Raw genomic sequence first — 14998 nt, forward strand, 5'->3', positions numbered from 1 at the left:
TTAAGACATTTATACTTCTGGTCTCCTCAACATCCTTTGGGAATACTTTTCAAGCCTAAATAATGCATTACATTTAGGAAAAAACACTTCTTGTTGTTTGCTAATAATTTCCTTGCTTCCCTGAGTTCTTATGTTATGTGAAATATGTAATAAATAGCAAGAGTACATCTTCTCCGTGATTTTGTAGACTGAAGTAGACGAGAACCTAAATGGACTGCTTAGTTTCTCTCTTTTTTTTTTTTTTTTTTAAGAAAAATTTCAAGCATTGTTGATATCTTTTGCATATAATGCATTTCGTCTTTTTTCATGTTTTCATATACCTTTTTGGAGTTTGTTGTTAAAAATAGGTAAATCAAACAGAATATCTAGTTTAATCATGTTATAGATTCTGTATTTGCAAGTATGTATGTCTTACAACTTTCCACTTTGTTTTTATAGCACTAGTAATAATTGATCCCACGTTCACGTGATCATCAGTGTATAATTTAACTTTTAGACTGTTGAAATGCTCTGAACTTGATTAAGTTTATTATGCTCTGAACTTAAGAAGTTGGGATATAGGAATTTCTGATATGTTTACATACATTAGTTAGCAGTGGTTGGTGACATGACTTGGTTGCAGCTACGTGGGTGTGTAGTACCTTTTGAGAGGACCTTTGGTGTCCCACCTGGGTTATTGATAGCTACTGTTTTGGGTGCTATGGTCCTCTGTCGTATTTACCTGCCCTGTGCTGATGCTTTGGATACCAAAGGGCATCTCCACTGGCACTAGGTAAGTATGTGTGAACACCTGAACACATACTTGATGTTGGGAGGGAAGGGGGGGGGGGGGTGCACAGGGGATTTCTGTGCTCAGTAGTATTAAAGACATAAGTAATTAAAGAAATATTACTCGAAAAGATCAAGATTGTCAGGAGCCTTCAGCAATAAATGCAGCTGTTGTTGCTTAATGGCATTTCACAGCATCTGGTTGCAGGTTAGCAATAAGCATGGGGGAAGGACGAATGCAAAGTGCAGAGTTTTGGATAGACTTGTCCTTACTTAATCCGTATTATAATGTCGTGCTATATAATAGGAAATAATCTGGTGGGTGTATTTGCCCAAATAAAATTTCTGAGTCCACTGAAACCTGGAAATTCCAGCAGAATGCTGATTGTTGTTGGAGCCAGGGTTATATTATGATTTAATGGCTTTTCTGGGCTTCATTTGATGACCTGGCCTAGAAAAACATTTTGAAGTAATAAAGCGTCTGTTTGGCTCCAAACTAATGGGAGAAGCATTGCTCTTTGCATTAACTGTTCTTTAGGAAGAGCTGCGGAGAGCTACTAATAAACCTTATTAAAAAGCTTAAGCAAGATTGAAGGAAATAGAAAACAGAGAAACTATTCCATTCCATGTGAAGTGAGTACATCAAAAAAAAAAGGAAAAAAAAAAAAAAAAAAGCAAGCCCACAGGGTTTTTGCCTCCCCTCCATGTGACTTGCAGCTTGCTGCTCTTCAGTTACGTTGCCTCTGAGATATGTTAAAGTGCAGCTCAGTTTAATGAAGAAGTGGATAGGACAAATCAAGGCTAGAGACTATTTACGGCAGAGATTGGGTAAGTAAATGCAGCTGTAGATAAGTGTTTACTAATATTGTGCAAATGTTACAATATCTAGCCTGTAGCATTTAAAACAGTACTCAGAGCTATCATTTTTTGGTGGTCCTTTCTTTGTTTTACTTAAGTAATTTGCAAGTGTGGGTGGTACTATGCAACAGATTTATGCATAAGACTGATAAAGGATGTAATTTTATTTTTCAGACTTCCTACAACAAACCAAATAACTTTCCTTTAATTTAATATACTTATTTTGTTTTAAATTCTTTGCTATGTAAGTAACTGCTTCGTCTATTTTTGTGCACTGCTCAAAATAATTTCAGTGGGAGTTAGCTGATAGTTTCTGGTGCCTTCCTGTTATTTTAATTATTTTTCTACTGGTGAGGGAGAGGGGAAAACAGCTTATACTCTGAACCTCCTAGATAAAGAATTTTCACATTTCTAGAATCCAACTCCAGACCACTGAAAACTCCCCAGCATCAACTTGTTCCAGGAATTCATTCAATCATCCTAGTAGGATATGATTTCAGTGTCTGTGTCTTTTTATAAAGATTTGTATGTGTTCTTATACTGAGTTTTATATAGAAAGTTCTGTTTTAAATTTATGTGTGTTTAAATTTGTGTAAATTTAATATCAATGTACAAGATAGAGAAATATGCTGAAAGCTTTTGTTGTTGTTTAAGACTTCCAGGCTTTTGATTTTGATATGTTTTTGTCTCTAGCAATTGGAATGGACCTTGCAGTGGCTATAATGCAGTTATGAAATAGGATTGCAATCTTAGTCAGTTAGTAATTTCCAGAACGGTTGTTTTAGCAGCTTCAGTGCCTGCCATTTGAGTATTTAAATCTCAGTGCATAGACAAAGAGCTGAGAAGGAGGAATAATCGCCATAGGTTGTAAAGACCTATACTGAAGCCTGATTCGAATCTTGGGAACTGAAAAAGGAAAAGCAAACTCCTTCATTGTTGGTAGTGTGTTAAAGAAAATGTTTTTAAGCGTTTAATATCTTCTGATCGAGGGCGTGTCTTCCTTTTGCATCATTTTGCAGAAAAGAGTACGTTAAATATTGCAGTCTATAATGATTTTTGCTATCTGGATTAATCAGAATGCATTATCTTTTTCAGATAATCACTCCATTTAGGAGGCTAATATTGTGTGCTGAGAACAGAAAAGAAATGGAGGACTGGATAAGCTCTCTGAAGTCTGTTCAGTCCAGAGAACACTATGAGGTAAGTTGACATCCCTCTTGGTGCAAGCTGTTCTAGCTCAACAGATCAAGCTACAGGACACAGAACTGGAGTATTCACCCTCCTTAGTGTGAAAAGTGTGTCTAATGTCAGAGTGAAGCTTCACGTTAAGACTTTTACCAGCAAAATCAGAGCTTATTATCACACTTTTGTGTAGAATTTTGGAGGGACAGCAGGCTAAATACCCTTTGGAAAATACTTTTGGTGAACATTGCATTGTCTTCCCCTGTAATATGGAACCGTAGGTAATTTCAGTCACCGTAGCTGTGTTCTGTACTTGCAAATTTGTCTTAACTTCTCCTTTACTAGACCGCACAGTTTAATGTGGAACATTTCTCAGGGATGCATAACTGGTACGCCTGCTCCCATGCCCGACCTACCTTCTGTAACGTGTGTAGAGAGAGCCTCTCTGGAGTCACTTCTCACGGCCTGTCTTGTGAAGGTAAAATAAACGTTTTCTTCCCCCTGTTTATAATGCTGCGTACATAGACAGAAGGCTGAAAGTTTAAGACGGGTAATGATTCTGAAAGTAATGAGTAAGAAAAAATCCTGAAGGGAGAAATCTATTCACTAGAGTGACTTTCTTTTGGGCAGAGGGACTGCTCATGATCTGGCTCACCTTCTTTGTGCTCCAGGTACCTTTTTCTAACTCATCTCAATAAAACAGTTCCTTCTGCTGCAGCGACCAGTTTGGAATGTGCTGGGTGGACGGTTTGCAAGAAAAGATAGGGTTTATTTGATTTGCCTGTCAAAAAATGTGAAACAAAATAGTCTTACTGGCTTGCAGAATCAGCATTCCTCAGGAAAAAAATCATAACGGTAGTTTCTGCCCAAAATCTATAAAAATTCGTAACACTTTGTTCAGCACTGACCTCTTCCCCTCCAATTCTTGTTTGCTCTGTTGCTGCTGCCCGATCCTACAGTACAGGCAGGACAGATGAGGACAGACTTATTGCTTTAAAAATTCTCTCATGCAGTGAGGCGGTAGAGATGTAGATGCCTTTGCGCTTTGATGGTTCAACAGATGAAATCCAGCACAAAGAAAAAGGAGGCATGGCTAAGACTTGAGCAGTAAGCATCTCTGGAGAAATGATATTTCACAAACAAGTACTTATAATAAACCTGTAACAGCTTATTTATTTTCTGCTGCAAGTTCTGTGAAAAAGTGGTAACAAGTCTGCTTGTGTTAGAATCCAGCAGAAAATAAAGCATCCATGTGACCTTATGATATATATGAAATGTAGAGGTATTTAATTACCCAAATACCTAGCTGTCCAGAAAAGAGTTACAGTTGCACCATTCAAAATTTGGTTTTTGGATGCATGTTTCCCAACTGCAAATGCATTTCTGTTATTGATGCTGTTATAATACTTGAGGTCTGAGCATAATAATGTGTATTAAGGAAATCTTACAAAGGAAACATTAACCCACTGTCCTGAATTGTCCATGCTTTTAATGTAGCTAATGGTGCAGTTGCCAAGGAACGGGATGAACCCGTTTCATAGAAATTAGAAGTAGCATAGTTACTTCCAGCTTCTCTGGTGTATGTTTTCCACTGCGTATAAGTCGTTTGGACAGTTTTAAGGCAATTATGGGATTTTCAATGTCTGATATTGGCAGATGGAAATATCATGTGCTTAACTAAAATGCAGTCGTATTGCCTCTGTGTACAAATACAGTTATATTTGCTCAGGCAAAGGAAAGGAAAGACTTCTTTCCTTCCATAAAGAATTTATCCTTTCATAAGTTAGTATTATAGCTGTCTTAAAAGGCTGTTTAGCAAGAATTATTCTTCTAAGACTATCAGTGTTAATGGTTGTAGTTCATTGTTTTGGGTTTTTTCACTTCTTATTTTGCTTCTAAGTGTGTTTTTAATTTCCAAGGAGTTGGCATTAACTTTACATTAAGGAAGTTTCCTTAGTTTCCAGATTTGGACCTTTCTGCATAACTTATTGCAAACTAATGCTACATTTATCCACATTTTTGGTGGCAGTTGATCTTTCAGCAGTTTTTACAAATGGCTTGTGAAGGTAGTTTGGGTTTGCTTTCAGTGGTCCACAGTTTCATAAACATGTATGACCTGGATTGGTTTATATGTAGATACTATGTTATTCTTTATTAATAAAGTTTACCTCCTCTTACTTCTTAGCTACTAGTTTATATCTACTTTCTTCAATTTTTTTTCCAAGTATTTTTTTAAATATAAGGAGAACTTTTATTATGCATCTAATCTAAATCATTTGACAGTTGACTCTTCTACTGGAATACTTGTACTTTGTCCCCGATTCTGTATACCTGTAAAAACCCGTGTTAACCATCCTTAATTTCTCCATCTAAGAAGTGTATTTTGGCTTGATACTACTTCTTTCTCTGAAATTCTTATGTGACTGAGTTCATAGTTACTTGCTTCTGCCATGTACACTTCTAATGGATTTCACCATCTATTTTTTTTACTTACTCTGTGTTAGCAATATACACTGTTTGAGGAGACAATGTAGGAAGTATGGGGTCTTAAGATTCCCCAGACATGTTCTGTGCTACTTTTTCTCATTACATCTTTAAAAAAACTGTTTAAATATTCATGCTTGGCATCTAAAACCTCCAGCACTGCTTTACGCTGGGAATCCATTTATATCTATGCTAAATTCAATTATTTGTGTGGTCATTGATCCCAGGCTACTCTATTATGTCTTGTATTGAGAAGCATGAGAGGCTGCTTCTCAAGAGATATTAGAGCTCTTCCTCCTCTCAGTGGTTTGGGTTACTGGCACGCCAAGTTATCTTGAAAGTAGCTTAGAGTCTTTGTGCTCTTTGTGGTCTGATTCTTGACTGTTAACTGTAGGTAAAAATAAAAATAAATCCCATTGCTGATACTTTGCAGCTACTTTAGAAGATCAGTCCTGTAATATTTTTTTCTCTCAGACTTGCTGGTCTCCAGCAGCACTACACAACTGGTTTTTTCAGCTTGACCACACAACAAGGCTCATTTCTTTTGGAAATAAGATGGGTGCCTTCTTTTTTTCAGGGCACCTTCCCTCCCAGTAGCCTTCGGCAAAGGTTTGCCGAATCAACTGCAGCCCACCCTGAAGATATTCCTTTAAGTTTTGTGGAAGGCAGTGTAGGAAAGCCAGCAACTAAGCACCATACAGCCGCTCGTCACTCCCCCTGCCACCCAGTGGGCTGGGGGAGAGAATCAGAAGAGTAGAAGTGAGAACGCTTGGGAGTTGAGATAAAGACAGTTTAATAGGTAAAGCAAAAACCGCACCCGCAAGCAAAGCAAAAGAAGGAATTCATTCCCCACTTCCCACGGGCAGGCAGGTGCTCAGCATCTCCAGGCCAGCAGGGCTCCATCACCCTGACGGTGACTTGGGAAGACAAACGCCATCACTCCCAACGTCCCCCCTTACTTCTTCTTCCCCCAGCTTTACGTACTGGGCATGACGTCGTATGGTGTGGGATATCCCTTGGGTCGGTTGGGGTCAGCTGTCCCGGCTGTGTCCCCTCCAACTCCTTGTGCCCCCCCAGCCTGCTCGCTGGTGGGGTGGGGGGAGAAGCAGCAAAGCCCTTGGCTCTGGGTAAGCACTGCTCAGCAGGAACGAAAACATCTTGACATTATCAACACTGTTTCGAGCACAAATCCAAATCATAGTCCTATACCAGCTACTATGAAGAAAATTAACTCTACCCAAGCCAAACCAGCACAGGATGTTAATACCTTTGCTAGGGAAAAGACTGTAGTGTGAACTTGCATCTTTTTAGAAGTCAAAGAATCGATATGTGTATCAACCTAAAGGTGTAAATTCATATCAAACCAGGCTTCATTCTTTCTACTGCTCAAAAAACAATTGACTTTTAAAAAATACAATCACACACTCCTTTGAGATGCAATGCTATTCCTCCCACTAGTTCCTTCTTTTGTGTCTTCTCAAAAGATAATCTACTTTTCAAATGTTGTCCGCGTGTTGTGTTGCTCTAGCTAGCTCTAAAGGACTGATGCCTACAACATTCATCCTCAGTCCTTACTAGGACAGAGAAATTACAATTTTTTTGCCTTGCTTTGGAAATTACTCCAAACTAGCTGAATCAAGTAAGGCTTTTGTTCTTTATGCTCCTCAAATGTTTCTCTTATTCAGAGTTTAGCTTGCTGTTTGCTCAGGAGTCTAAGCCTAAGAAGTTATCAGGTAAACACAGGGATACATGGAATGTTTAGGCAAAGAAACCCAAAGAACTATAGATCATTACCTCTTTCAAAGCTGTCTAGCCTCAATTACTCTGTATTAATACCTCATTTCTGTCCAAGTCATTGCCAGTGGAACACTGCCTTTATGATTATTCTCAGAGACGTATCTCTTCATGTAGTGTTTTCATTATCATGACTGAATCTTGATTGTTGAATATCTGATAAGCTGGAGATTGGACTTTAAATGAGATGCTTTCTCCTGTGATGAATTGCACAAACCAACCATATTGAAAGAACACTTTTGGATCATGAAGTCAAGCAATAAGAAAATACTGGGATTAAATTGTCTCAGCAAATGCACTTTGTGCACTTGATCTTTTTTTCATTATGATTCTGTTTTTTTCCCCACAAAACTGTTGTTCTTACCCATTGCGCAGGGTATTGTACATGCACTACTTGGGTAGTCATTGTCTCCAGGATTTTTGCCACATTTTCTGCACAGGCTGGAGAGTGAATAGTGAATGAAGCGGTCAGGAAGAGAAGGGATGTTCATTGTTAAAGAATTAAGGAGTAATAGAAAACTGTGTTGGGTGACTTTGTATCACACTGTGCCCCTCCGTATTCCTGAGGAAATCACTTAAATAAGATTTTTGATCAAATTAGTAGTTGTGTGTTGTTTATAAACTGGGACCTGTATCACAGAAGTGCTGAGTTTTCTATAACTGCAAAAATCAGTTGAAGCTGTTCTGAAGCCACTGATACTTTGAAGATACACAGTATTGAAAAAAAGGTCTTAGCTGCAGTAGCACTGAGTGTAATGATAATAATCATAATAATTTTAAAAGGCCAGGAAGAAATGAATATTGGTGTCTAAAAAACATTATTTCATTAGCTTTTGGTAAATAAAGCAAATACCTGTTGAAAATTATTATGAACCAGAGTATGGCACAGCTGCATACTTATCAAGACCCATCCATTGCATGCAGTGAATGAGGGTCCTATTCTCAAAAAGTGTGTGATCATATAACTGAAGACTTTACATCTGCACACAGAAGCTAGATTGCAAAGCTATATTGCAAAGTTAAGTTGCACAAGTAACAACTTCGTAGTACTTGACTTTGTAATGCGAGTACTCCTTTAGCACTCTGTAATATTAAATTAACTTAGAGAGTTACTTATTTCAGTGAAAATAGTAAAAACTACCAAGAAACTGCTGAGTTTTATCCTTTGTAACATAGTCATAAGCTTCAAATTGGAGTGAAGTTAGGTTGCTGTTTTCACATGAGTCTCTCCATTTTCACTGTGGCTTGTCCATCTGTCATGTGACAGTATTCTTGGAAACAAAACAGCAGCTTTCTTGGAATACCTGAAGACAAATCCTCCCATCTTGACAACTTAAATTATAGATACCAGCTCAGGGATCTTCAGATCAGTTTCAAAACTTTGACTTTGGCCTTTAAAATTGGAAAAGAACAGTCTGAGCCACTTCTTCTGTGAAGACCACAGAAGAGAAAACTCATCATAAAATAGATGGTAGAGCAGTAAATTTGGGGACACCCCCACCCTCCCGAGTACCCTGCCAATGCAGTTGAATTAATTGACGGGTGGTTAGAACGAAAGGCCTTTGAGACAGCAGTGTTCTATAACAAAGGTGTATATTTTCAGTGCAAGAGATCCTATGATAACATTCAGTAATGTTGACTTTTCTTCATTATAGATAATAATAGTTCTAGATTTAATCACTGCGTCTGACAGCAGATATTGATACCACTGTGACAAATGTTTGCTAATTAAATGGTTCTCTTGGCTGGCTTTCTGAGAGACCTGCTTTATATTCCACCTAGAAACATCTACACAGGAAATTAAAATTCAAAATAATGTTCTATAAATATTCTAGATTTGGTTTGGCTAAATTTTTCCTTCTCTTATCTTTTAACTTTCATTGGCAAGTAATGGCAATTGATGTCTAGCAGTATGTCTGCCTGTTTCCAAAAGATTGCAGACATCAAACTGATTCATGAATGGGATGCAGTGTCACCCGAGACAAAAAAAGTTAGGGGGTGGTGGTAACTGAGGTTGAGATTTGGTTTAAAATTTTCCTTTCTATACCTGTTTCTTCTGTACTGCTATGTGTTTTGCTTGAAAGTTACATCTGTGACTTAAGGTCATTGCTTTTGGTAATGTTTAATGCTCAGAATAACATGAATAGTTGTTTGATGATATTGGGGTTGCTGGGGGGTGACCAGCAGAAAGCCTGATCTGAGATTTGGTAAGTTATATTCTGTACCCACAAATCGAACATTAGCTGTTGCTTGCCATCTATGGTGTGGCTTGCTGCAGCTCTTCAGATCCTGGATTTGAATTTGTCCTTGCCTTGTTGAGAGAGCAGAGGTTGAATACAGGGTTCTGAGATGTAGTTGAATCGTACCTCAGTAGGATTTGAAAATTCCCTTACTTTGTACTGCCTTCATAATTTGGAATTTCTTATTGCCCCTCATCCCTGATTTGTCGTATTTTGATCTGTGTGGCAAAGACAAATGCATATCATGTATGAGTAGGAAGCTGAATTCAGTGGCATGTCTTCTCCAAAATGTTCAAGTGGCAAAACTGCTCAAGGCCCATCACTTGAAAATGCAGCCTTTATTTCTGTGCTTCTGTGAGAGCTGCCTTCTTTAGACGCTTGGAACCAGCCTATGTTGGCAAACACACAAAATGATGCTGAGCTGTTTTGAAAATGCGAGCCTACCCTGTCAGTTGATGAATGTGGGATATTTGCACACTTTGGGTCTGTGAATGCTGCTTTTCGAAATGACCAGGGGAGCTACTGTAAAAGCAACAAAACTCCTTTTTCTGTTTCCTTCTCTTTCTTTGAGCTAGGCAGATACTTCAGTGCATCTCCCAGAACAGTGAGGATTGCTCTCAAACTCAGATGTTGCTTACATAGTCTCAATTCACTTTTAAAATTGATCTGGCAACGGATCAGTGGAATTAAAATGAGAAATTTATGATTCACAAGACCTTTTGTACCATGGCTTAATGTTTTTTAATGGTGGACAAGCAATGGGCCAAAGCTTTTGATAGTTTCCTGTCAAATATTTGTTTGAAAAGAGACTACTACTTCTGGTCTGCTGGCTAGTTCTCATAAACCTTTAATGGCCTTTGCCAAAATAATTTATATAATGCACTCTAAATAGAATGATGTCATGCACTTCCAGTAACAGAAATACCCACAGTTGGGTGCGTGAGTCTGGCCTAATATGATATTAACCAGTCATATTAATTGAGTTGAACAAAATACAAATAGTTATTAGATGGTCAAAATGTCTGCCTGTACTACACACTTGTACTGAGTATTCCAGTGAGTGGATTTTTAATAAATAATCCAGTAAGAAGTCAGGCTCTTCCTCACTTAATGTAACCTCTTGGAAAATATTGTAACCACCAGTATCCTGAATAAATATATCACCACCTAACCCTTCACTTTCTCAGCTTCTGGGAAAACAGGCATAGTACAGTGCCCAAAAGGGAACTTCTAAGCAAAGAAACAGCTCCTCAAGCAAAATATTTCTGTTAAACACTCTCTCATCACTGCTTGCAAATTTAAACCGGGTATCTGAGTTATGTCACTGGAGGCATAGAAAAGGCAAAAACACAATTAAAGATGTATTTGTACCTTAGTCCCTTGCATTGCACCTGAAAAAATGGGGACTGATGTGGATTTGAGGACACGCTTAACATGGACTAGAGCTAAGCAGTTCAGCCCAGTTTAGAGAGTTAAAGCTGGAGTGATTATGAACTGAGTTTTCTTTTAGTTGGGTTGTGTCATGTGTGCGACACTAAATGATATGTACTTGGCTGTTTTATGGAATATCTCAGTTGAATTTTTTTAAAGATATGTATCACTGAAATACAGCAAATAACAAAGTATACATGTTTATGTGTGTCTTCCAGTGTGTAAGTTTAAAGCACACAAAAGATGTGCTGTCCGAGCAACAAATAACTGCAAATGGACTACCTTAGCCTCAATTGGAAAAGACATCATTGAAGATGAAGATGGTGTAAGTACTCTTCATATTTACAGTATTTTCCAAAGCTGTTTCTTCTTTGTGGGGAAAAAAAGAAAGGCTAAGCGTAGAAATATTGCTGTGTGACCCATTGGAGTTAACGGTAGGTGGTTATATTCCTGAACACTTTTCAAAGATTAACATGGTATTTAGAACGAAAGTTACATTCCTATCTCACAAGGCAAGTTTAGTATCTGTGGGCACTAGATTGCAGCCGTATTACAATATTTTAAAGGCCACATGCAGAGAAACTCTGAAGCTGGAGAATTGCTCCCAGAAGTTCCTACTGCTCTTAAGCAAAGGTGGTATTTTATACTGTTACCATGCTGTTTTGGCAATCTATTTTGAGTCCCCCTTACTGATGGCTGTTCCCCAGGATGCCTGTTTGGAATTCACTGATGTGTGGGGGGTTTTTTTTACTGATGAAAGCAGGAATTTTAAAATTAGCAAGAGAAATGACAAAAGCTTTTCAGAGGTTTATTATGATAGATGGGTTATTTTTACAAACACAACCTACGTATGTGCCACTGGTGTGAAACTTCTTCCTAGAAGGTTAGTACTATGAGTGTCCTGAGTTGCCCATGGTATTAATGAGACAAAGAGTGCACTGAGTAAAGCTTTGCGCTGCATTTAGGGACTGCTTTATAAAACTGTGACTTACCAGCCATGGTGAGGGGGTATGCAAAGCCACAGAGGTATTCTGCTGTCCTGCCTATTCTTCCAAATTTTAGTTATTTTAATTGGTCTGTGTCTTGTAGTCAACATTAAGTGAATGGGTACTTACTTGTGTTACAGAGTCTCTAGATTTAACTGCCCCATTGTTTAGTGGTTAGTTGCTACCATAGTACCATGAACAGTTGAATGAGATGTGTCTCCCTTCTTCAGCTGTCACATTTTCTGCCTAGCATGTGAAACATCACCATAGTCCACATTCATAGCTGTTGCCTTGTAAGCATCAGTGTCACTTATCCTGGTCAGCCATACCTGCTTCTTTGATGAAAGGGTAGAGCTGTGGGAAATAGTTTAAATCCACCTATATTTGAGAGATAAAAGCCTCTAATTTCTATTTCTGAGTATTTAACTTCTATGACTACTTCTTCACAGATAGCTATGCCTCACCAGTGGTTAGAGGGTAATCTGCCTGTCAGTGCCAAATGCGCAGTCTGCGACAAGACTTGTGGCAGTGTTTTACGCCTGCAAGATTGGAAGTGCCTTTGGTGTAAAGCTATGGTAGGTGCAATGAATCACATCCAAGCGTCTGTGATTTTGCCAGCTTTATTGCTCGCCATTAGTTTTATTTTGTCATTTCATAACTGTGCTTTTGGATTTAGTAGGAGCAGGCAGCTTGTGCGAACTCAGGTCTCTCTAATGTTCATAATTTCTCATGACTGTCATACTTGCTTCAGTTAATTTTTAATACACCCACAGATGCAGCTTTTCTTTAATAGATGTTGTCATCCAATGTGTTTTCTCTGCCTTCTCCTGACTGATAACTGAAGGTTCAGATGTCTGTTCCATATGCCTGATAATCATATGTTAATTTCTTGTATCTTTTATTGTAGATATTGCTGTAATAATATTTTAGTAATATCAGTAATAGTAATGTTTATTATATTAATATTGATGTAGAAATATTTTTAATACTGCAAAATCTTGAAGTTCCCTTCTTCAGGACACTCTGTAGGTTGCAGATTGAAATTCTATAACATGCTATTGCTGTTTCCCCAAAATACAGTTTTCACTTAATTTTTTAACTTGTCTAAAAAGATAGGTTTCATATGCTAGGGTATAGAAGTGGAAAGTCAGCAGTTTTTTTCTTGTTGAAGCTTTCGGCATATAGACGTCTGAGACTCTGTGTGTAGGCAGTGGGAAATGATCGGTATCTCCAGAGGCGATCTAAAATTTAGGTGAAGTGCAGCACCCTCTGCATGTGCCTGTTTTTCCAATAACTATGGAAGACACCTCTACAATGCATAGTTTATGGGACCCACCTTTGGTGGGCTGCTCTGGCTTGGTATTTGTGCCAGCTTCAGTGCAGATAGGTCTTCCAGAACAGCCAGGTGGACCAGGCATGTACAGAGCTGCTGGTTTGCATGTGCACAGTGTGCCTGCTGCCTCCAGCACGGATTCTGGCTGCTGGGAACTTGGTCCTCCCTTCCTCGTGGATGGAGGTAAGCAATTCCCTTGAAAGGATGATTCATATCTGCTACAGGGGTAGCTGAAGTACTCCAAACTTAAATTTTGCAGAATGAGTAACAAGCTGTTGTGGTTGACCACTCATGGTTTTTTTTCCAGTCTCACTCTTCTTCCCTCTACACCTAAATGTTATATATTAGTCCATTTTTGTTACATAGATACTGCATCAGTTATACTTTCACCCTGAAATTCCACTGTAGGGAAATAATTTTTTGTTTCTTTTGTAGGTTCACACTGCCTGTAAAGATCTGTATCCTCGTAAATGCCCACTTGGCCAATGTAAGGTATCGATCATACCTCCAACAGCACTAAACAGTATAGACTCTGATGGTACGTAGTATTGTAGTGTGTTCAGTGGTAGTTCTGGACTTGCAGTGCCTAGTGAGATCTGTATAACTAAACAAGGCTAAAATCATTCTGCTGAGCAGGTGAATGCAGTCTTCAAATTTAGAGAAAAGTATAATTTTCTCTGTAGCTTTTCAGAAGATTATTTAACTGACAGGATTTAAAAAATGTTTTTGAAAGTTCCCCCACTAGAAATATTCTCCCATTTTATTTATGACTCTTGGAAACTTTTCAAGTGAATGACCAGAGTCCTCAGATGAAGTGGGCTGATGCCTGCCTGGCATGCATCACTCATTCTGTGAGTTCTCAAATTTTGGATAACTTCGCTTAATGCAGAGGTAAGCTAGCTGAATGGCTCAGATCCACCAACTGCTTTACCAGGCTAAAGAGAGGAATTGCTTCCACAGCTTGTCTAAATTTATTTTAAATATAAGCAGTGTAAGAATCCTGCAACACAAAGATAAAAACCCAGCAAATGTTCAAAACTCAGAGGTGCTCTTTGGTGGCTCAGGATAGAGACGTGTGAGCAGTGGGACTGCACTTAAAGGCAGGGAGTGGATTTAATAGGGAGTATCATGAAATCTAACTGCTTTGATTTTATAGGTTGTGTGGCAAATGTAGACCAACAACTTTAACACAGTTTAATGAATTCTGTTGTATGAAGTTAGTACAAGGATTGTTTATGCTGTTTATATTCGCTCTACTTACTTGCTATGTCTTAGACCAGAGCGTCATGCTGCTATTTATTATTCATGCTAGGAAGATTGTTCCATATGCGAAATTACTTTTCTTGCATCTAAATAAATTAATCAAACCTTATTTTAAATTATACATTATGATAATGTGGAATTAAATTAGCATCCTTTAACGCTAGTTTTTTTATTCGTAGCTCTAGTAATTGAAAACAACATAGTCGTTTTAATATTGCCTGAAACCAATGTCAAAACCTATACCTGTGATGTCTGATTTTGAAGTGTTGCTGAGAAACCACTACTTCCATAGACTGGTCATGTTAGTGACAACAGTGTCCATTAATACTACTTACTAAGGGCCTTAGAGAAAGCCTGCTGTAATTTCTTAAGACCCGCATTAACTTTAATAAGCTTTGGATCACAGCTGAAGGTCTGTTGTTCAGTGATTCTGGTATAATTAATAGCATAACTTCAGTCTGAGAAGAAAGTTCTCACACAAAGTCTCACCTGGGAGCAGCTGAGTACAGTAACTTTTAAAATCTGTGAATACTCTTAGAAAGCTCATACACACGTGGATGATCCAGTTCACCTCAGTAAGGTTAAAGAAAAATCAGATTAAAACCAAAACACTTGTAACTGAAATATGTATTTACTTATGTGATAATCTGTGAAGATGA

The 14998-nt window shown here is 38.2% G+C and overlaps 1 protein-coding gene across 2 annotated transcripts in view; it reads left to right on the top strand.

The window, feature by feature from the left end:
- Positions 1–14998, top strand: part of DGKH (diacylglycerol kinase eta) — a 158119-nt gene that overhangs the window by 100280 nt on the left and 42841 nt on the right. For both annotated transcript variants that reach the window (XM_075046135.1, XM_075046136.1), the window contains exons 4-8: positions 2722–2826; positions 3154–3286; positions 10976–11082; positions 12193–12318; positions 13512–13614. In XM_075046135.1, coding sequence (XP_074902236.1) covers positions 2722–2826; positions 3154–3286; positions 10976–11082; positions 12193–12318; positions 13512–13614 — 574 coding nt within the window. The remainder of the gene's footprint in view (positions 1–2721; positions 2827–3153; positions 3287–10975; positions 11083–12192; positions 12319–13511; positions 13615–14998) is intronic.

This window comes from Buteo buteo, chromosome 14, assembly GCF_964188355.1.
Source record: "Buteo buteo chromosome 14, bButBut1.hap1.1, whole genome shotgun sequence".
Taxonomy (NCBI): Eukaryota; Metazoa; Chordata; class Aves; order Accipitriformes; family Accipitridae; genus Buteo; species Buteo buteo.